We start from the raw sequence: 22,103 nt of genomic DNA on the forward strand, positions 1-22,103 counted from the left end.
GAATAGGGTTGGGATTTTGTCCTGATTTTTTTTGGCCAGTCCTGGGCCTTGAACTCAGGGCCTGGGCACTGTCCTTGGGCTTTCTCAAGACTAGCGCTCTATCACTGGAGCCACAGCACCATTTCCAGACTTTTTCTATGTATGTGGTACCAAGGAATCAAACCCGGGTCTTCCATGCATACTAGGCAAGCACTCTACCACTAGGCCAAACTCTAGGTCCTGTCCTGATTCCTCCCCCCCCCCGCCCCCACACACATTTTTGTTGATTTTGTGACGTGAATTTGGGCTTTTTCTCTTGCCAGTCATGTAGTTTTGATTTTTTGCTTATTTTTTTTTGCAGTCCTGGGGCTTCAGCTCAGGGCCTGGGCACTTGGTTTTCTCATTGCTAGCACTCTGCACTTGAGCCACAGCACCATTTCTGGCTTTTTCTATGTATGTAGTACCGGGAATCGAACCCAGGGCTTTATGCATGCTAAGCGAGCACTCTACCACTAGGCGAAACTCCCGGCCTAGTTTTGAATTTTGAGGTAGGTTATCTACTGGAAGAATTGTTACCTCCCAGGCACTGGCTTTGCTCTGGAGGCCTGGTGCCTGTGTGCAGCATGAGGGCTCTTTCCTGGTCACAGGAGCAGTGTCTCCTGTGTTCCTCCAACGTGGGCACTTACAGGATTTTCTCTCTCTTGTGACTCCCAGAGTATGCCCTTACTATCTTTCTCGGAACCTGAAGCAGCAGGCTGACATCATCTTCATGCCGTACAACTACTTGCTGGATGCCAAGGTGAGGAGCAAGTGATTTCTGATGAGGGGCTAGCAGAGCCTTTGTTGGTTCAGCCCTTAGAGCAGCAGCAGATGAGAGTAAATCATGGCACCCCTTACCAGGAGGCTGAAGCTGAACAGAGGCAGTTGTGACCAGCCTAGAGCTCAAGTTAATGCTGAGCCACCTGAGAGAGGCAGGCTGGCAGTGAGGTGAGCACAGGAGAGGTCCATGGGGTAGGCCTGGCCTCCCTCTGGCAGGAGGTGTTTTTTGTTGTTGTTGTTTTAGGTGGTTTTTGTTTTTTTTTTTTTTTGCCAGTTCTGGGACTAGAACTTGGGGCCTGGACACTGTCCTTGGATACTTTTTCCTCAAGGCTAGAGAGCCCTGCCACTTGAGTCACAGCACCACTTCTGGCATTTTCTGTGTATGTGATCCTGAGGATTTGAACCCAGAGCTTTGTGCATGCGAGGCAAGCACTCCACCACTATGTCACATTTCCAGCCCAACAGTTCTGTCTTGTTTAATTTTGTGTGTGTGTGTGTGTTGTGTGTGGTATGGTGTGTGTGTGTTGTATGTAGTGTGTTATGTGTGTGGTGTGTGTAATGTGTTGTGTGTGTGGTGTTGTGTGTGTGTGTGTGTGTGTGTGTATGTGTGTGTATGTGTGGTGGTGGTGGTGGTGGTGGTGTTTGAACTTAGAGCCTTGAGGCACTCTTCCATGCCAGATTTTTTTTCTCTGTAGGATATCATTACAAAGTTAAGTATACTGTTCCTGTCTTTGCAGCTGAGATAACCAAGACACAGAGAATTTTATCACCTTGACAAAGGTCTCAGAATAACTAAGGAGATAGGACTTTCAGTTAACCAGCAAGAAGCTGGAAGTAGAGCAGTGGCTGAAGTGGTAGAGTGCTAACTTTGAGCAAACAAATATAAGAGACGGTGCCCAAACCCTGAGTTCAAGCTCCAGTTCCAGCACATAAAGAAAATTAAGACTGTTAGAAGGCCAGTCACAGAGAGGGAGAGAAATGCTCCCGTGCTCAGAATGGACAAACCCTGTCATAACCGAATAGTCTATTTACCACTGGGAAGAGCTATAGACAGATACTTCTCTACGGGATGGAATGGCTGTGGCTACATGGGGCAGGTCCACAGCACACCTGTTCACTAGAAAATGCCAACCCAAACTCAAGGGAAATAATCCTAAAATTGCTATTTAAGATTTTAAGGGGTTAGGCCTAGTGGTAGAGTGCTTGCCTAGCATGCACAAAGACCTGGGTTCAATTCCTCAGTATCACATATATAGAAAAAGCTGGAAGTGGTGCTGTCTCAAGTGGTAGAGCTGTAGCTTTGAGAAAGCCCAGGGACAGTGCCCAGTCCCTGAGTTCAAGCCCCATGACTCCCCCCCCCTCCCAAAAAAAAAAGAAAAAGAAATACACCATAGCTACTCAGGAAGCTGAGATCTAAAGATCACCGTTCAAATCAAAGTCAGCCAGGCACTAAAGAACGGGAAAATCTTAGCTCCAATTAAGTGCCAGAAAATGGGAAGTAGGGCTGTGGCTCCAGGGGTAGGACAGTAACCTTGAGCTGAAGAGCTCAGGGACAGCACCCAGGCTCAGAGTTCAAGCCTCATGACCTACCAAAAAAAAAAAAAGAAAAAAGAAATACAACACTGCTAGGGGTGAGGGCAACCCACAAAACTGGGAGAAAATGAGAGTGGGGTGACACTGTTCAAAAAGAAATACACTCATTAACTGACTTGGAAAACTGTAACCTCTCTGTATATCACCTTAATAATAAAATTTAAATTAGAAAACAAAATCCCACAAGTGCCCAGTTACAACCCAGATTACTTCAATCAGAACCTGGACACTGAATTTTTTTTTTTTCCACCAGTCAGTCCTGGGGCTTGAACTCAGGACCTGAGCACTGTCCTTGGGCTTTCTCAAGGCTAACGCACTTGAGCCACAGCACCACTTCCAGCTTTTTTTGTACATGTGGTCAACTGAGGAATCGAATCCAGGATTTCATGCATTCTAGGCAAGCAATCTACCATTAAGCTATACTCCCAGCCCTGGGCATTGAATTTTTTTTTTTCCAGTTGTGGGGCTTGAACTCAGGGCCTGAGCACTGTCCTTGGACTTTTTTCTCAAGGCCAGAGCTCTACCACTTGAGCCACAGCACTGTTTCCAGCTTTTTTCTACGCATGTGGTACCGAGGAATCAAACCCATGTCTTCATGCATGCTAAGCAAGCACTCTACCAGTAGGCCAAACTTCCTGCCCCATGGGTACTGAATTTTTAAATGTCTTCCAAGTGTGTGCCACTCCACACTACAGCCACCTGATGTCATGGCTTCCTTGGCTGACCTGCTGGCTGGCACAACCCAGGCCCTTTGTGGTGTGTGTAGTGTCCTGGGACAGACTCTTAGAGCATCCAGTTTTGGTCAGGCTTTGGCAGCTTCCAGGTTGCAAAACTCCTTTGGAACAGCTGCCCCTCCTGACAGCTGGGTCCGAGGGCCTTGCTGTCCCTGCCTTGTGTGTGAATCTGGTGCCCATCATGTGCCTTAGCCTTTCCCTTTCCCTTCCTCTCTGGCCCACATTCGCAGGCAGGCCTCAATTCAAACCTGACTTCCTTCCCTTCTCTATAGAGCCGTAGGGCGCACAATATTGACCTGAAGGGGACGGTTGTGATCTTTGATGAAGCCCACAACGTGGTAAGTCTCTGCTGCCTTTGCCTTAAAGTTTTGTAAGACTTCCTTGAATGTTCCCACCCGGAGACCCTGTCAGAATCCTGCCCTATCTTATTAGATGCCTTATCTAGCCAGAAACTAGCCAGAATCTGGACCTTGGACCCCATAGGCAAGGGTTCTACCACTGGGCCAAATTCCTGGCCCATCTTCTGACTTTTAAAGCCAGAAATGTAGTTGTTGTTGTTGTTGGTGGTGGTGGTGGTGGTGGTGGAGGAGGTAGTAGTTTGGACTTGAACTGTGAGCCTAGACATTATCCCTGAGCTCTTCAACCCAAGGCTAGTGCTCTACCTCTTGACCCACAGCACCACTTCTGGATTTCTATGGTTAATTGGGGATAAAAATCTCTTGGACTTGGGTGCCCAGGTTGGCTTTGAGCCTTGATCCTCAGATCTCAGCCTCCTGAGTAGCTAGGATTATAGGCTTGAGGCACTGGTGCCCAGCTAGAAATGTAGACTTTAGACTAGCTGTGACCAGGGCCAGGGCCCTGGGGCCTCCTTGTCAGCTTCTGCACCTTCTACATGCTCACTCTGCTTCCTGGATTTCCCCATCCTGCCACATTCGCTTGGGTTCTCAGGAGAAGATGTGTGAGGAGTCAGCTTCTTTTGACTTGACCCCTCGAGACCTAGCTTCAGGACTCGAGGCCATCGACCAGATTTTGGAGGAACAGACTCGGGTGGCACAGCAGGGGGAGCTCCACCTGGAGTTCAGCGTGGATGCGCCCAGCTCAGGTGAGTGGTGGTCTGTAGCTGCAGTGTGGAGTTGGCCTCCTGGAGGCACAGCTGCATGGCTGGTCTCGGCCCCGCTGTCCAGGAGGCATTTTAGGATGTCAGCTTTCCTTAATGGGATGAGAATGGTGTGGCATCCTATAGATCAGGGTGGTTCACAACTGGAATCCTAGCTTCTCAGGAGGCTAAGATCTGAGGATTGCAGTTCAAAACCAGACTTGGCAGGAAAGTCTGTGAAACCCTTATCTCCAGTTAACCACCAGAAAATTGCAAGTGGCACTATGGCTCAAATTGCTGAAGAGCTCAAGTACAGCGCCCGGGCCCAGAGTTCAAGTCCCACAACCGATCAAAAAAAATTAAATCTACTGCCTCCTATAATTTGCCATTCCCTGCGGCGCCCGGCACCCCTGACCAGCAGGGAAGAACGGACACCACCCGAGGATCCTTCCTGTATCACGCTTTAATGAAGAGCAACTTGATTGAAGGGAGAGCTGAAGCAGAGGGGCACGGGGCAGGGAAATGCAGCTGCTTATAAACAATCAAGGAACACGGGGCTTTTGCCATTGGCTGCTCTGTTGCCAGGGTCATTTTAAAACTCGGGATTGGTCAGGCCTCTGACGTCATACGCGCAGACTCAGTGGAACGAGCAAAGGCTCCGCACTCACATACCAAATAAGGAGACAAAGAGCGAGGCAGGGGACAGGCGCCGTCTCCAATGCTCCGGCTCCCCACAATTCCCTACTTCTGGTTGTCTGTGTGCTTGCGTTTATTTACACAGAGGTTGGCTTTGAACCTTGATCCTCAAATCTCAGCCTCCTGAGTAGCTAGGATTGCAGATGTGAGCCACCACGCCTGGCTGGACTTCCGGCTTTTTGATGGTCAGTTAGGGATGAGTCTCATGGACTTTTCTGCCTGAGCTTCAAGCCACGATCCTCAGATCTCAGCCCTTAGAGTACTAGGATTATAGGCTTGAGCCACTGGTGCCTGCTCATCTTCCATTTCTTTTTTTTCTTCTTTTCTTGCCAGTCGTGGGCTTGAACTCTTTTCTCAAGGCTAGAGTTCTACCACTTGAGCCACAGCACCACTTCCAGCTTTTTCCTATGCATGTGAGACTGAGGAGTTGAACCCAGGTCTTCGTGCATGCTAAGCAAGCACTCTACCACTAGGCCAAACTCCCGACCCCCTTCCATTTCTCTTAAGTACTGTTTATGGTGTATATCTGCTTTTGTGTTCATTCTAAGTGATTCTTCATTCCTAAAATAAATTTTCTTCATTTCTAAAGTAATTTTTCTTCTACTTCTACTTGAATTGTACCTTTTCTTCTCCTGAGTTTTAAATAAGTCTAGGTGGACATGATGTGTGCCTACTGTCTTAGTACTCAAGAGGCTATGGCAGGAGGTCAGCAGTTCAAGACCAGCATGGGCTATGTATGGAGATTCAGTCTCAAAAACAAGAAAAAAGACCCAAACAATCCAGTTTATCTTTGTCTTGTGCCTGTTCTGGGGCTTGAATTCAGTCTCTTAGCATTTTTTTCTCCAACTGGCACTCTGGCCACATGAGCCACACCTCTATTTCCAGCTGTTTGCTAGTTAATTGGAGGTAAAATAGCCTTAGATTTTCCCTCCTTCTCCTTCCATCCCCCGCCCCCTTCCCGGGCTAGCTTCAAGTTGGCATCCTTAGACTTCAGGGCCTAAATAGCTGGGATTGTAGGAGTAAAACCATCAGCACTTGGCTCTTTCATTAAAATTCTTTTTTTTTTTTTAAATTATGATATGGCTGCTCAGTGCCGAGATCTAGTAATTTTCTGGGATTACTAGATAACAAGGTCTTAATTCTGTCGTGTAAAGTATTAGCAGGAACAGTTTTCTTTTTTTTTTTGCCAGTCCTGGGCTTGAGCTCAGGGCCTGAGCACTGTCCTTGGACTTTCTCAAGGCTAGAGCTCTACCACTTGAGCCTCAGCACCACTTCCAACTTTTTTCTATGTATGTGGTGCCGAGGAATCGAACCCAGGTCTTCATGCATGCTAGGCAAGTACTTTAACCACTAGGCCAAACTCCCGGCCCCTAGCAGGAACAGTTTTATAGAACCTTAGACTCTTCATCTCTAGTTATAATACTACTACTATTCATACTGGAAAAGCAGGATGAATGATTTTTCCTCCCCAGTTTCCAAATTTGGGAATTTGAGTTGACTCATGACAATTCTTCGTTGCTTGTCTTCTTTAGGAAGGGAACAGTTTTGAATATCCCTGAGTATATGCATATCAGTGTGCTTAGTTCCAGCCCGGTCTCAGTCTCTGTGCAGAGGCTTGTCTCTCCATGTTGGCCCCTCCACTTTTCTCTGACTTGTCCTAGCCCACTGACAGCTCCTTGCTGTCCAGTCAGGAAGGCAGGCACTTTCTACCCAGACTTTGTCTGGTTTCACTTGAGAGTAGGGAATGCTTGAGACCTTCATTGTGGGCTCTGCTTCACTGAAGGGGGGCAGAGCTAGGAGGAGTGTCATATATATGGAGGTATGCATATGTGTTCTTCCTTTTTAAAAGAAAGTACAGTTTTATTGTTAGTACTAAGGTGTTTTGCAGAGGGTTTACCGTTTCTTAAGTCAGGTAATGAGTGCATTTCTTCTTTTACCATTTCTTAAGTCAGGCAGTGAGTGCATCTCTTCTTTTACCATTTCTAAGTCAGGTAATGAGTGCATTTCCTCTTTTACCGTTTCTTAAGTCAGGTAGTGAGTGCATTTCCTCTTTTACCGTTTCTTAAGTCAGGTAGTGAGTGCATTTCCTCTTTTACCGTTTCTTAAGTCAGGTAGTGAGTGCATTTCCTCTTTTACCGTTTCTTAAGTCAGGCAGTGAGTGCATTTCCTCTTTTACCGTTTCTTAAGTCAGGCAGTGAGTGCATTTCCTCTTTTACCGTTTCTTAAGTCAGGCAGTGAGTGCATTTCCTCTTTTACCGTTTCTTAAGTCAGGCAGTGAGTGCATTTCCTCTTTTACCGTTTCTTAAGTCAGGCAGTGAGTGCATTTCCTCTTTTACCGTTTCTTAAGTCAGGCAGTGAGTGCATTTCCTCTTTTACCGTTTCTTAAGTCAGGCAATGAGTGCATTTCCTCTTTTACCGTTTCTTAAGTCAGGCAATGAGTGCATTTCCTCTTTTACCGTTTCTTAAGTCAGGTAAAGAGTGCATTTCCTCTTTTACCGTTTCTTAAGTCAGGTAATGAGTGCATTTCCTCTTTTACCGTTTCTTAAGTCAGGTAATGAGTGCATTTCCTCTTTTACCGTTTCTTAAGTCAGGTAATGAGTGCATTTCCTCTTTTACCGTTTCTTAAGTCAGGTAATGAGTGCATTTCCTCTTTTACGGTTTCTTAAGTCAGGTAATGAGTGCATTTCCTCTTTTACCGTTTCTTAAGTCAGGTAATGAGTGCATTTCCTCTTTTACCGTTTCTTAAGTCAGGTAATGAGTGCATTTCTTCTTTTACCATTTCTTAAGTCAGGTAATGAGTGCATTTCTTCTTTTACCATTTCTTAAGTCAGGTAATGAGTGCATCTCTTACTGTTTCTTGTCAGGCAATGAGTGCATTTCTTCTTTTGGACAGTGTCACCTCATCCTTCATTTTCCGTCTGTGTCCCCGCTCACACGTTGCACGGTGTGCCATGACAGCATGGTGCACATCCTCCACACTGTCCCAAAGTGAAAACAAGCCACCACCCCAGTAACAGCATAAAAATCCCATGTTCCAGTTACCTGCGCTTGTTTCCAGGAATAGTATGATGCTGAGAGTAGGTCCTCCCCTGACCGGCCTCCTCAGTCTGTGTGTGAGTGCCCAGGCATGTGTGTATTTCTAGAGGTGAAGTATGGTTATTTTCCAGCCTGGTGTGTTGTTTTCTTGCCCTTGTGAGCCTTCCCTCCTGCTGGAACTCCTCCTTTCTGTCCTGCTGGGGTTGAGGGAGTCTTTGAGTAGGGATGTGGTCAGGTCCCCAGCGCTGTGGCACTATGCTTGTTCTTTCCCCACCCAGGGATCGGCCTGGAGCTAGAAGACATCGCTAAGCTGAAGAGTAAGTGTTGCCCTTTGTGTTTCCCCTTGGATCTGGGTGGGTCCTGCGTCTGACATCCCTTTGGCCTGCAGTGATTCTGCTTCGCCTGGAGGGGGCCATCGATGCCATCCAGCTGCCTGGTGATGACAGCGGTGTCACTAAGCCTGGGAGGTGAGAGACAGAAGACCCCTATAACCTGTTGCTCTACGAACTGCTACTGGAGCTGATTGGCAGTGGGCTCTCTGCGTCTGACTCAGGTCCTGGGGCTTCACCCACCAGCAGAGTCTTTCCGAGTTTTGGGGCCCAGGAAGAGTCGGCCGCTCTTAGGTGGGCCTTGAGAATGTTGAGGGTAATGCTGTCAACCCTTTCCTCTGGCTGGCTCCTTGTGTCTGAGCAAGGTGTCTGTTAGGAGAACTTGTACTCAGCATGTGAAGGGCTCTAAGGCCCAGAAGATTCTGAACACTCCACAGGCCTCAGATTGGTTTATTTAGCAGCAGGGTTTGCCATCTATCATGAAGACAGCTGAGAGATTGTGGGTAGGGTTGAGGGATAGCTCTTCTGGGCACAATACCCAGTGACTGTGTTGGGACCAGACCAGTGTTAAGGAATCTTCTTTTTTTTTTTTGTCAGTCGTGGGACTTGAACTCTGGGCCTGGGCGATGTCCCTGAGCTCTTCAGCTCAGGGCTACCTACCACCCTACCCCTTGAGCCATAGCGCTACTTCTGGTTTTCCGGTGGTTAATTGGAGATGAGTCCTATAGACTTTTGTGCCTGGCTTTGAACCTTGATCCTCAGATCTCAGCCTCCTGAGTAGCTAGGATTACAGATGTGAGCCACTGTGACTGACTGTTAAGGAATCTTGAGCTGTTTTCCTTCTTCCTGGGTCATCTCCTGTCCTTTGAGCTTTCCTTTAGGCTCAAAGTTTTTATCTTCCCAGATAACCTGATAGCTAGGTCCCCAGACTCGGACAGCCCCTGCTGCAAGGCCTCCCTGTAGCATCCACTACCCTTCCCCTATCTCTCTCCCACCCCAGAAGGTTCATCAGGACCTCACCTCACCCTTGGTGGGGGCTCCTCATCCAAGTACCCAGTCTGCTCTTTGGTATCCAGGTCTCACACCAGGGCCTGCTCTCCTCTCCTGGGGATAGAGTGCTCACCTATGGCGTTGGCCTTGCCTAAAGGCTCAGCCTTGGTCCTCTTTCCTCTTTGGCAGTTATATCTTTGAGCTGTTTGCTGAAGCCCAGATAACATTTCAGACCAAGGGCTGCATCCTGGACTCATTGGACCAGATCATCCAGCACCTGGCAGGACGTGAGTCTCTGGGCCACCACATGGGGCACGGCAAGCCAGTGGCATTGATACAGATGGAAGTGAGGCGGAGGCAGTCAGTACAGCTGTGTAGTACCACTTCCCCACCAGTGTCAGGGCCTTCTGTTACCCTTATGAGCAGGCTTCTGGCCTGTAGACTCCTGGGCTTCCCAGCATGAGGCACAGCTTAGCAACGTGGTCCTGCCGGCTCCCTGTCACGCAGGAACCGGTATTTCTCTGCCTGTGTTTTGGGTGTGAGCTCCTTGTGTCCTTCAGGTACCGCTGCTGGTGTGTTCACCCACACAGCTGGCCTGCAGAAGCTCATGGACATCATCCAGGTAGGACCCTGCTTTTCGTCTGTCTAGGTCTCCTTTCCTGAGGAACGTGGGTGGAGGTTTCAGGACGCTGCGTATCTACCCGATCACTAGCCTGTGTGCTTCTTTCCTCTTGCCACGAGTGCACACGAGCTAGGTGCAGGGTGAAGAGTGGGGGCCAGGAGGTCTGCCGGGTGGTCCTCAGGGTCAGAGAGGACATTCTGATTTACAGAGGGGCCCACTGTCTCTCAAGCTCAGAGACAGTGATTTCCTGAATAGCTTCTCAAGGACAAGACAAATGGGGGCCCCCTAACAGAAGGAAGAGTTAGGAGGAAGACAGAACAGATGGTGCAGTCCTGGCAGATGTGTGGACTCCCTCCTGCTTCTTCCCGTCTCCTTGCCCAGTGGTGTGCTGTTGGGTTACACCCTCTCTCTTGCCACTGTGATGTCCAGTTGTCTTCCACAGGCCCGGTTGAACCATTCCTTAACTCCCTGGTGGTTGAGGCTGGGCTTGGTGCTGGGGGCTTGAGGCATCATCTCCTCTACCATCCTCCTAAGTCTTCAGTTTTTTTTTTTGTTTTTTTTTTGTTTTTTGCCAGTCCTGGGTATTGAACTCAAGGCCTGAGCACTGTCCTTGGGCTTTTTCAGGGCTAGAGCTCTACTACTTGAGCCAACTCACACTTCTGGCTTTTTCTATGTATGTGGTACCAAGGAATCGAACCCAGGTCTTCATGCATGCTAGGCAAGCACTCTACCACTAGGCCAAACTCTCTGCCACCTGTACGAGTTTTGACCTAGGGACTGTTGATCCTGGGAGAGACAGGAAGCCCCACAACGCACGGTACTGGGTTATTGACGCCTGTGCTGCACTCCCAGGCTACTTGAGCACCCCAGCTGTGTGACCCCTCAGGAAGTAGTCTCTGACACTGAGTGGTACTCCCGTTGGGGAGCAGGATGTGAACTCTTGGCCTGTCCATGGTGGTGGTGTGCTGTCCTGTGTCCCTGCTAATGGACACTTGGCCCGTCCATGGTGGTGGTGTGCTGTCCTGTGTCCGTGCTACTGGACATGAAACCTCCTCCCCTCAGGAGGTGATGCTGCGTTTTCATTTACAGAAGCTCTCAGGACAGACCTGGGTGAGAAGCCATGTGGATGCACTTGAGCATGGACAGAGGCCTGTCTCCTTTCTCATGCTTGGCTCTGTGACAGGCAGAATCATACCCTCAGCCTTGTGCTCTGGGACGGGGAAGATTCAGGGCTGGAAGGACAGCATTGCTGATATGTGGAACGTCAGGGTCTTGGCCAGCTGTGCTCTCCTCCTGGCACTCATGGGACTGGGGTGCCCTGCTTGTCCCTAAAGTGGTTATTTGTATCTGTGCTGGGTGTGTCTAGTGGCCCTGTGAGAATGGACTGAACCTCCTCTCCAGTGCCCTTCAGACAGCTTCTGGAGAGTTGTGTGGGGAGCAGCCTAGGTGTACAGCTGCAGAAACCCCTGGTCACCTGGCCTGGGGGAAGCCGTCCCCACCCCAGGAGCTGCCCGTGCTTGCCCAGGGCCACTGCACAGCTGAGCACCGCCCAGTGCTCATCAGCCAGCACACTGGGCCTACGACCCTTCCCAGCTCAGGAGGGGCTCTCCTAACGAGCGCGCGCACAAGCCAGGAGACCCCATGGCACGGTGTGGGGAGACGAGCCCTGGACGTGTGGTGGGAGGTTGGTCCCAGCAGGTCACCATTGTGACTCTTCTGGGAACCACCACCCCCAGGACTGAGGAAGCAATTCTATGTATAAAATCCCTGCTCTCCCTCCCTCCAGGCAGCCACCAGAAATTTAGAAGTAGCTTTCTTTGTATCTGTCCCTGTGGGCCAGCACATGGTAGCAGGCGGAGCCTGTGTGTAGCTGCTTTATGTCACGGATGGCACTGCACTACATACACGCACGCATGTGCACAAGTCTGCATTACGCACGCACACCCGCACGCTTGTCCACGAAGACGTGCCTTGCTGGCTAGGTAGCAGCTGGGAAGTGGGTTTTCTGCTTGGCGCCTGGCACCTGTTGCCCTTGCACCTGGCCCCTGCAGTATTTCTTGGTAACTTGTTTTTTCTTTTTTTTTGGGGGGGGGGTGCCTGGTCCTGGGGCTTGACCTCAGGGTCTAGGTGCTGTCCCCGAGTCTCTTTGTGCTTAAGGCTAGTGCTCTATCACATGAGCCACAGTGCCACTTCCAGCTTTCTTGAGTAGTTGGAGACACGAGTCTCATGGGGACTTTTCTGCCCAGGCTGGCTTTGAATCATGATCCTCAGACCTCAGCTCCTGAGTAGCTAGGATTACAGGCCTGAGCCACCACACCCAGCCCTTGGTCACTTTTCATTCTGCATTCTCTTTCGGTGGCACTCACTTGGACCAGTTGTTTCCCAGTTTTAGAACTCTGAATCCTGTGTGTTGAACCCACTCTCCGTATTCTTTACTTACCTTGTCCATCTTTGTGGTGGGCTCAGTTTTCCTTGCCAGTCCTGGGGCTTGAACTCAGGGCCTGAGCACTGTCCTTGGGCTTTCTCAAGGAGTGAGCTCTGCTACTTGCCCCACAGCAGCACTGCTGGCTTTTTTTCTGTTTGTGGTACTGAGGAATTGAACTCCGGTCTTTGTGCATGCTAGGTGAGCATCTACCACTAGGCCAAACGTAAGGCCCCACTATTAGAAGTTTTATTATGTAGACTCATTCTTCCCAGCCCATACTTAGAGGCCTTACACCTCTGGTTTTCGTATTGTTCTCGGAGTGGCCTGGCTCAGTGTGTAGGTTGTGGACCTGTCCTAATTCCCTTTGCAGGGTACCTGCACATTCTCCTTTGCTGAAGGTTGGTAAATTTTGGTATTGGTTAGAGCAAATTCCTTCTCACTTTTCCTTTAAACTTGTCTTGATGTTTTCTCCACCACATGAGGCTTGAACTCTGGGCCTGTACGTTGTCCCTAAGCTCTTCAGCTCAAGACTGCTGCCCTACCCCTGGGGCCCAGTGCCACTTCTGGTGGTTAATTGTTTCTGGGCTGACTTTGAACCTCGATCCTCAGATCTCAGCCTCCTGAGCAGGATGACGATCTCAGATCCTGACGGGCGTGAGCCACCGCGCCCGGCTACACCACATGACTTTTGGCGTTGGGCTGTCCATGTCCTTTAGGAACCTGCCATGGTCTTGACTAGCACATTAAATATCTGGATGCCTCGAAAGCATGCAGCGTGAAGACCAGCAGTTTGTGCAGATGCCTGTGAACAGCAAGGGTTGGGGGAATTGGTGCACACACAGGTTATGAAGACTTGTCATTGGCTTCTACTCCCTGAACCTCTGTTCATATCAGCCCAAGGGAGAAGGGGCCGTTCTGCTTGGCCTGTGGAGAACCCTAAGCGTGTTGGGGGAACTCAGAAGAACGCAGTGACTGTGCTTCCACCACTTGCTGGGCCAAGGAGACTCAGTTGCGTTGTTGCATTATGGAGAGGCTCTGTACTTTCTTGCCTTTCAGATCGTGTTCAGTGTGGACCCCTCCGAGGGCAGCCCTGATTTCGTGGTAGGGCGGGGAGTCTCTCAGTCCTACAAGGTGAGGGCTGCCTCGGGATGTGGTAGTGTGGGGAGTCCGGCAGTCCTGCTAGTGGGAGCCACCCCTAGGACCAGGGCACAGACCTGTGGAGCAGGCTCACAGCACTTGTATGCTTGCCCTCCAGGTACACATACACTCTGACACCAGCCACCGGAAGGCAGTGCAGCGGTCAGACTCCTGGAGCACCACCACGTCCAGAAAGCCAGGTACAGGCCTGGGGTCACACAGCCCTGCCAGGCCTCAGTGTACACTCATGGCCGCCATGCTTAGGGCCAGGGAGGGACCCCTCACTTGTCCTCTGAAAACCAAACATCTTAGAGGAGGTCCAGGGCATCATTCCTTGCTCAGAGTCACTCTGTGGGCAGTGACAGGGCGTCCCCACCTTGCCCAGGACATGACCACTGAGGCTGTCAGTACCAAAATGGGTCCCTTCAGACATTGCTGTGCACTGCGTGAAGGGCAAGGTACTGAGCCTGTCGCTGGCAGAGTTGTGCCTATGGTGCCCCCTTGCTCGTGGAGCCTGTGTGTCCCTGAGGCTGGCCTTGGGCAGTGAGGCTCCTCACACCCCCATGGTGTTTACCGGCTGGTGCCTGGTCTTCCTGCAGTGATTGAGTTTCTGAAGCATTCAGAGCAGACAGCAGCCTGTCGTGGTCAGGCACTGCTTGGAGCCCGTGGCCCAGGGCTGCCCTGAGTCTGGACGCGCCTTCCTTCTGCAGTCCTGCTTTGGGTGTGGGAAGGCCAGACACTGCTTCCTTCCCAGGTGCTTTCAATCGTGTGGCTCCAGTGCCACATGCCCTAGTTTCTACAGAAGGTCGGGGCTGAGGTCTACCGACTTTTCCAAGGGCAGACCCCCCCGAGAGAAAGGCTGCACTGCAGGTTGAGCTTAGGCCTTTTGTCCTGACTGGTGTACGGGGCTATGTGGCTGTGGGTGGGACGGTGACCGCTGTCAGCTGTCCTCCCACAGCGGTCCTTGTGCTCCTCTCTCCTGCAGGCAAGGTGCTGAGTTACTGGTGCTTCAGCCCTGGCCACAGCATGCGTGAGCTGGTCCTCCAGGGTGCGCGAACCATTATTCTCACCAGTGGCACGCTGGCCCCGCTGTCTTCCTTTGCCTTGGAGATGCAGATGTAGGGGTCCCCTCTGGCCTTGGGCCTGGGCTCATGATGGGGCGGGATTCCCTGTGGGCCAGAGTTCTGGGAGTTCAGACCTCAGAGACCACCCGCTGTGTGTTCCTAGACCCTTTCCAGTCTGCCTGGAGAACCCGCACGTCATCAGCAGGCACCAGTTTTGGGTTGGGGTCATTCCCAGAGGCCCTGATGGGGCGCAGCTCAGCTCTGCATTTGATAAACGGTAGGGCACTGTGGCTTCTGGGCCTCGCAGGTGTGAAGGGTGGGGCAGAGGTCCACTCCTTAGGGCAGCCTTTCCTGGTCTTTCGCAGGTTTTCTGAGGAGTGCCTGTCCTCTCTGGGAAAGGCTCTGGGTAAGTAAAGCCACTCCCCCCAGGAGGCCCACCCTACGGAAGCCCTTCCTCCTCAGCTTACCTCCAACCCCCGTCAGGGACACCGAGAACCTTCCTGGTGGGGGGGGGCTCTACTCACCCAGACCTCACTCCTGGGAACCAGAGGAGATGCTGCCGACTTGCAGGCCCCGCTTGACCACAACCATGGTATACACAGGCAACATTGCTCGCGTGGTGCCCCATGGACTGCTGGTCTTCTTCCCTTCCTACCCGGTCATGGAGAAGAGCCTGGAGTTCTGGAGGGTGCGTCCCCTCAGCGTGTCCCAGGAGGGGGTCCCTGGGCCCACCCACCCGGCAGGTGCAGAGCCACCATCTACATGCTGGCTGCCTCCTCTCACAGGCCCGGGACTTGGCCAAGAAGGTGGAGGCTCTGAAGCCTCTCTTTGTGGAGCCCAGGAGCAAAGGCAGCTTCTCAGAGGTCTGTGTCCAGTCGAGGTCCTGCTGCACCACTCTCCGAGGCCCCAGGATGGCGCCTGTGCTGCCTTCCTGGCTTGGATGTGCTGCCTTTGTGAATGCTGGAGCGGTTTGGTGTGGGGTCCATGGCAGCTGCCCTTTGTCAGCCACCCAGGCTCTGGACTCCCCATTTTCTGGAAACGGTTGGGAGGCTCTGCTAGGTGTGGGTCCAGCTGTGTACCCCACCACCAAAGTTCTTCCAGAGTCCTGCTGAGACAACAGATCCGGGGGTCCCCCACGGAGAGAATAAGGCTGGGGCACAAAACGGTTGACCAGCTTCTCCTTCCAGGTCATCGGTGCCTACTACCAGCGTGTCGCCTCCCCCGGGTCTGGTGGGGCCACCTTCCTTGCAGTGTGCCGGGGCAAGGTGAGGCCTCTACTGTATGTCTTCCCCACTTGGCTGCTGTTTGTGGGGCCGCAGGGAGGATGGGGCAGGCTTGCTCGTCCCAGTCCTTGGCTTCATGTCCAGCAAACAGATGGCCAGCGGCCTGTCTGGTATGTGGATCCGCTGGGGTCCATTCATAGGCCAGGAGTAGTCAGTCGGTCTGAGTGTGGGGTTGGTCATGGGCCTGGCAGGGGCCTGATCCCCCGTCTCCACCCCCGAGAGGTTCCTGTGGGAGTCAGGGCATGGATGCCCTGGGGAGGAGGCCATGCTTGGATGGAGGCTAGTGGCTCTTGGCCCCTTCTCTAGGCAAGCGAAGGGCTAGACTTCTCAGACATGAATGGTCGTGGTGTGATTGTCACGGGCCTTCCCTATCCCCCTCGGATGGATCCCCGGGTAGTCCTCAAGATGCAGTTCCTGGATGAGATGAGGAGCCAGAATGGGGCTGGAGAGAAGGTGAGACATTGCAGGGTTGGGCCTGGGGACAAGGAGTCCCAGCCACTGACAGCCTCCAGGACACACATCCCCCTCGCCTTGCAGTTCCTCTCTGGGCAGGAGTGGTACCGGCAGCAGGCATCCCGAGCCGTCAATCAGGCCATTGGACGGGTCATCCGACACCGCCACGACTACGGAGCCGTCTTCTTGTGTGACCACAGGTGCGTTGTGCTGTTTGAGGCCTTTTCTAGATCCTCAGCTCTCCTGTGCGAAGCCTCCAGTAGCCTGTTGGAACCTGCTGGCAGATACAGTCTTTGCTGTGGAGACCTGAGCTCGTGAAGTCTGTCCAGCAGAAGTGGCCCTCAGCTCTTGTGGCAGGGCACTCGGGCTGATGGCCACACCACCTCCAGGTTCACCTATGCCGATGCCCGAGCGCAGCTGCCCTCCTGGGTGCGTCCCTACGTCAGAGTGTATGACAACTTTGGGCATGTGATCCGAGATGTGGCTCAGTTCTTCCGTGTTGCTCAGAACACGGTGAGCTCCTAATGCCCGGCTGGCAGTGCCCATTTCCAGGGGCCTGTGGGGAGGGGGCAGACAGGGTCCTCCGAGGGAGGCCCCAGGGAGGCAGGCTGAGCCCATCCTATTAATCTGCAGATGCCCTCACCAGTGCCCCGGGCAGGGGCCCCAAGTGGGGGTGAAGAGGTTTCAGTCAGGATGGAGGCATCGCCTGGGCCCCGGCTCCCCACCAGGAAAGCAACGAGCCTGGACGTTCATGTTCCCAGCCTGAAGCAGAGGAGCCCGGGTATGCGGGATGGGTACAGCTCCACAGCCCCCTCTCTCCTCACTGACCTCACTTCACAGCTCCACAGCCCCCTCTCTCCTCACTGACCTCACTTCACAGCTCCACAGCCCCCTCTCTCTCCTCACTGACCTCCCTTCTCCCTGCTGTTCCTGCAGGATCAGCAGCCCCGGGGGATGCTGAGAGCAGCCTGTGTGTGGAGTATGAGCAGGATGCAGGACCTGTCCAGAGGCGGCCAATGGGCCTGCTGGCTGCTTTGGAGGACAGCGAGCAGAGGGCTGGGGAGCCTGGGCGGGAGCAGGTAGGTATGAGAGGCATTTTTCCTTGGACACCCCTGGCTCCTAGAGCTGCCTGTGTGACTCCTGCTGCTCCTTCCAGTCCTGTCCTTCCCTGCCCATCTGATCTCCTGTGGCTTGAACTCAGGGCACTGTCCTTGGGCTTTGCCAGCACCAGGCTGGGCAAATGGCTTTTTTGGGGGGGAGGGGGTGGCGCGGGGGTCATCAGTTTCCAGGCTTTAACTCTGGGGCTGGGTGCTGTCCCTGAGCTCTTCAGCTCAAGGCTTCCTCTTGAGCCACAGCACCACTTCCAGTTTTCTGGTGGTTAATTGGAAATAAGAATCTCATGGACTTTTGCGCCCAGGCTGGCTTTGAACCCTGATCCTCAGATCTCAGCCTCCTGACTAGCTAGAATTACAGGTGTGAGCCACCTGCCCCACAGGCAAATAGCTTCTAATCAGACGTGTGCCCTGCTCCTCAGATGGTTCCCCCATTGTAGGTCAACCTGGCATACATAGTCCACTCAAGCGCTGGCATTTCTTGCCACTTGCTGTGCCAGATGTCGGCCTGTATCTAGGACTGGGCTGCAGGTGAGACCTGAGTTCCTTCTCCCCTGAGGCCTTAGCCCAGAAGCTCACAATTTGCTGAACTTGACTGGTGTCCTGTCCCTACTTTCTGCTTCCTTCTGGATCTTGTCCCCCAACTTGTCTCCATCCCCCAGTGCAGGTCCCCATATGAGCCCTACCCACTGACAGTTGGGCATTCTTCCCGTGGCTATTCACACACTGCTCCCTGCCAGCCACAAGAGGCAGTGGCATGACAGGAAGGGAGCTGGATTGCAGCACTGCCTGCCCTGCCCAGGACCTGCCCTCTGTGATGGCCACTGGCAGGTCCTGGAAGCCAGAGGAATGAGTGTCACAGGTGCTCTGGATTCCCAGGATTTGGTTAGGACCACAGCTGTGTCATCCTCAGGAGCTCAGGCACTCCACTGAAGCAGGAAGGTGTAAGAAGAAGCTGGCCAATGAGCAGAAAGGAGGAAGGAAGAGGGTCAGACTGGTCAGCCACCTGGTGAGCCATCCTCCAGAATTGTCCATGCTTGGCTTTGACTGGAAATCTGGCCCCTGATGCCTGCCTGTAGCTTCCAACTGGTGCCACCAGGAAGGGGGCTGGCTGCTGAGAGCAGGGTAGAGATGCCCAGGCCATTTTTTTTTTTTTTCTGTCGTGGGGCTTGAACTCTGGGCACTCTCCCTGAGCTCTTCAGCTCAAGGCTACTGCCCTACCCCTTGAGCCACAGTGCCACTTCCAGTTCTCTAGTGGTTAATTGGGGATAAGAGTCTCATGGACTTTAGTGCCTGGGCTGTTTGAACCTTGATCCTCAGATCTCAGCCTCCGGAGTAGCTAGGCTGGCAGGGGTGAGCCTCTGCACCCAGCTTGCCCAGACCATTTTTGCCATGGTTGTCCAGTATTCTGTGTGTCTGAGGCGCATGAGGGTGTCCCCTGCTGTGAGGCCTCTGCCAGACCTCCTTGACTGGAGCACTGCTGGGGGAAGAAGCACATGCAGAATCCCTGTGGGGGGGTTCCCCAAGGGTCTCTCCTGACTGCCATGGGCTCCCCACAGGCTTCTCTTGACTGTCTTGGCTATGTGTTCAGCAGGAGGATTCTGCAGCTGCTACCCAGGTGGGCAGAGCCAAGCTGTTCATGGTGACTGTGAAGCAGGCACTGAGCCAAGCCAGCTTTGATGCGTTTACCCAGGCCCTACAGGACTACAAGGGCTCGGATGACCTTGAATCCCTCATGGCCTGCCTTGGTCGCCTCTTTGCTGAAGACCCCAAGAAACATAGCCTGTTCCAAGGTGCCCCACCCTGTAGAGGTCAGCTGTGGACGCTACCCACAGCTGGCAGGGGACTGGGAGGAGGTCTACTGAGACTCATAGTCATCCTTGCTTCCTAAAGTAGGGGCTTTGTGAGTGGCCTACAGTCAAAACCAGCACCTCCATGCTCAGACGTCTCCTCCCGTTAGGTTTCTACCAGTTCGTACGTCCCCACCACAAACACCAGTTTGAGGATATGTGCTTACGGCTCACAGGCCAAGGCTGCAGCTACTGGCCGGAGGCCAGTCTTCCCGGAGGGCAGCAAGCACAGCCAGCCCTGGATTCCACAGGTAAGCAGGGACTCAGCCCCTGGCCCAGAGGTCATGTAGTACTTGGAGTGGTCACGGGAACATCCTTGGGCTCTGCACGGGGTACTGACATAATGCCACACCACTCATGGGGAAAAAAAAGCCTTGCTCTCCACAGCCCTGGTCCAAGCCTGTCTGTGTTTGGAGAGTCCTGTCTATTTGTGACCTGGACATGATACCTCTCTGCCCTTTGTCCTCTGAATGGCTTAGCACCCTTCAGAGGGTGGCCCTGCTCCACTCGTGCTTCTCAGAGAGGTCCTGGAGGACCTCTGGCTTTGGTGCCCACGTCCACCGTCCTGCACACCCTAGCAGGACTCTAGCTTCCCTGCCATCTTGGCTTTCCCAGCATGATTGGTAGCCCTGAGGGACACATGGACCCTCAGCTTTCCCATACCATCCTGACTGTGTCATGGTCCTGTCTTCCCTTGTCAGCTCTGACTTCTTCCCTGGAAACGATCCCAGGCCCTCAAGAGTCTGTTTCTTCGGGAAAGAGAAATGCTGAGGCTAAGCTGACCCTGTCCAAGAATGTGCAACTGGACCCTGGGGAACATCTGAATCAAGGCAGGCCCCACTTGTTCACCAGGCCGCCCAACACAGGTATCTGGTCCTCTTAAGGTCTCAAGTAGGGCCTGGAAGAGGTTCGTACTTGTGCACTTGCTTTGACCTTAGAGTAGCTTCAAACTAGAGCTGTTCTCACAGGGGATAGGGAGGAAGTAGTGTGAACTCTGGGCCCCCAATCTCTAGTGCCACCTCTGCTACCAGGACACCCTGGCAGACGTCCCCAAGTGAGGTCTGGAGTGGAGCCAGGCCAGCTTGCAGTGAGCACCTACCTAGCAGATGTCCACAAGGCCTTGGGGTCTGAAGGCCGCAGCCAGCTCCTGGCAGCACTGAGAGTGTACAAACAGGATGATGACCTGGACAAGGTGTTGGCTGTGCTGGCTGCTCTAACCACAGCAAGGCCTGAGGACTTCCCCCTGCTGCAGAGTAAGTAGTCCCAGGCGGGCAGGGGTGTTGCGGGAGGCAGAGCCTGAGCATAGCCTTCTTCCCATAGGATTCAGCATGTTCGTGCGTCCCCACCACAAGTTGCGGTTCCTGAAGACCTGCTCAGACCTGATGGGTTCTCCTGATCCTCCCGCCACCAGCGCGGGCACGGTGGGGCCTCCTCCAGGTCCTCCTACCGCCAGCACGGGCAGTCTGGCGGATCCCCCAGACTCTCAGCACAGGAGCCCAAGCTTGCCTCCTGAACTCACACATGAGTCTGCCAAGCCAGGTATGGAGGCCTGCCTGGGTACTCTCTCCACCCCTGCCCAGGCACCCCGAGCCACACAGGGCTGCTATAGCAGGGTCAGAGTACCAGCTCACCCTCCCTCCTACTTCTGTCTTCAGGCACTTCACAGCAGGAGAAACCTGGGAAGATGCAGAGCAAGATTTCATCCTTCCTCCAGCAGAGGCCAGCTAGGAATATGGAGGCCAAGGGTGTTCCTACAGAGCTTCCCCACAGGCCCACGAAGCCTGAGTGGGGTAAGCTGTGGGAGGGCTGCAGAGACAGGCAGGGGTGTTGCTCTGTGAGGCTCAGGCGAGCTCACACAGGCTCCTTGCATGCAGCACCCTTTGTGTGCCCGGGCTGTGGGGCAGAGGAGTCGGTGCCCTTCCGGTGCCCTGCCTGTGACTTCCTTCGATGTTGGGCCTGCTGGCAACAGCACATCCAGGTTGGCCTCTGCCAGGCATCACCTCTGGTGGTGGGCCAGCGCAGGCTCGTGTTCGGGGGTACCCTGAAGTCTGGTGTCTCCACAGGCCTCTAGGACATGTCCTGCTTGCCACACTGCGACCAGGAAGCAGACCATCACACAGGTCTTTTGGCTGGAGCCCCAGTGAGAGCTCATGAAGACCCTTGGACCCTGGACAGCCACGTACTGATCTGTCCCACTGCGCCTTAGGCCAAGCAGCCTTCCCAGCTTCCCACTGGGAGGTTGGCCTGGACGGCCTAGGCAGCTTGCCTGCTCAACTCCAGGACAAGCCAATAAACCAGTAACTGCCAGGCAGTGCGTGGGGCCTCCAGATGGGAGGAAGCCCTTCTCTAGACTTTGCCTGTCCACCTGACACTGGAGTGGCATCTCCAGGTGGATGCTGGATGGACAGGCTGGGAGAGGAAGGGATTCAGTGGCTGCTGCTGACACTGCCTCCCTGACTCCCAGGAACCCTCAGAACACAGGGTGCCAACCCTACCTTAAAAGCAAAGTACCTGTGTGTCGACTACACTGGTTCCAGAAGGCTAGGTGAGCTGGGACCGAGGACAGTACTCAGGCTGGAAAGGGCCTGTGCCTCTATGGGGAGGCTGAGCTCTACCTGGGAGCCCTAAGTATCTGACACATCAAATCCTGCTGCTTCCTAAGGAGCACTGTGGCTAGGAGGAACCAAACCCTGGGCAAGCACTCTACCACTAGGCTAGACTTGGCATTTCTCTCGGTCTGTGCTCACCCCACCTAAACTTCCCTGGAGGGATTGAGCAGTGGCTCCCCAGGACACAGGCCTTGTGGCTTGAACTCCAGTTCTTTGAGGAGTGGGATGGACTGCTGATCTGCCTGAGCTGCCCTCATTCTACATTCCCAGCCCAAT

At 53.3% G+C, this 22,103-nt stretch overlaps 1 protein-coding gene across 1 annotated transcript in view; it reads left to right on the forward strand.

The window, feature by feature from the left end:
- Window positions 1-21,931, forward strand: part of Rtel1 (regulator of telomere elongation helicase 1) — a 28,709-nt gene extending 6,778 nt beyond the window's left edge. The window contains exons 8-36 of the mRNA XM_090352652.1: window positions 694-778; window positions 3,398-3,463; window positions 4,074-4,227; window positions 8,232-8,270; window positions 8,342-8,420; window positions 9,462-9,559; window positions 9,833-9,894; window positions 13,376-13,450; window positions 13,575-13,656; window positions 14,442-14,574; window positions 14,684-14,797; window positions 14,886-14,926; window positions 15,123-15,208; window positions 15,306-15,383; window positions 15,708-15,785; window positions 16,110-16,256; window positions 16,341-16,456; window positions 16,646-16,769; window positions 16,890-17,037; window positions 17,193-17,335; window positions 18,282-18,377; window positions 18,960-19,161; window positions 19,329-19,469; window positions 19,920-20,084; window positions 20,250-20,471; window positions 20,539-20,757; window positions 20,874-21,008; window positions 21,093-21,196; window positions 21,282-21,931. Coding sequence (XP_090208778.1) covers window positions 694-778; window positions 3,398-3,463; window positions 4,074-4,227; window positions 8,232-8,270; window positions 8,342-8,420; window positions 9,462-9,559; window positions 9,833-9,894; window positions 13,376-13,450; window positions 13,575-13,656; window positions 14,442-14,574; window positions 14,684-14,797; window positions 14,886-14,926; window positions 15,123-15,208; window positions 15,306-15,383; window positions 15,708-15,785; window positions 16,110-16,256; window positions 16,341-16,456; window positions 16,646-16,769; window positions 16,890-17,037; window positions 17,193-17,335; window positions 18,282-18,377; window positions 18,960-19,161; window positions 19,329-19,469; window positions 19,920-20,084; window positions 20,250-20,471; window positions 20,539-20,757; window positions 20,874-21,008; window positions 21,093-21,196; window positions 21,282-21,362 — 3,313 coding nt within the window. The 3' untranslated portion in view covers window positions 21,363-21,931. The remainder of the gene's footprint in view (window positions 1-693; window positions 779-3,397; window positions 3,464-4,073; window positions 4,228-8,231; window positions 8,271-8,341; window positions 8,421-9,461; window positions 9,560-9,832; window positions 9,895-13,375; window positions 13,451-13,574; window positions 13,657-14,441; window positions 14,575-14,683; window positions 14,798-14,885; window positions 14,927-15,122; window positions 15,209-15,305; window positions 15,384-15,707; window positions 15,786-16,109; window positions 16,257-16,340; window positions 16,457-16,645; window positions 16,770-16,889; window positions 17,038-17,192; window positions 17,336-18,281; window positions 18,378-18,959; window positions 19,162-19,328; window positions 19,470-19,919; window positions 20,085-20,249; window positions 20,472-20,538; window positions 20,758-20,873; window positions 21,009-21,092; window positions 21,197-21,281) is intronic.
- Window positions 21,932-22,103: the final 172 nt, after the last annotated feature.

The sequence above is a fragment of the Megascapheus bottae genome, chromosome 18 (assembly GCF_031878675.1).
Source record: "Megascapheus bottae isolate mThoBot1 chromosome 18, mThoBot2.hap1, whole genome shotgun sequence".
Classification (NCBI taxonomy): domain Eukaryota; kingdom Metazoa; phylum Chordata; class Mammalia; order Rodentia; family Geomyidae; genus Megascapheus; species Megascapheus bottae.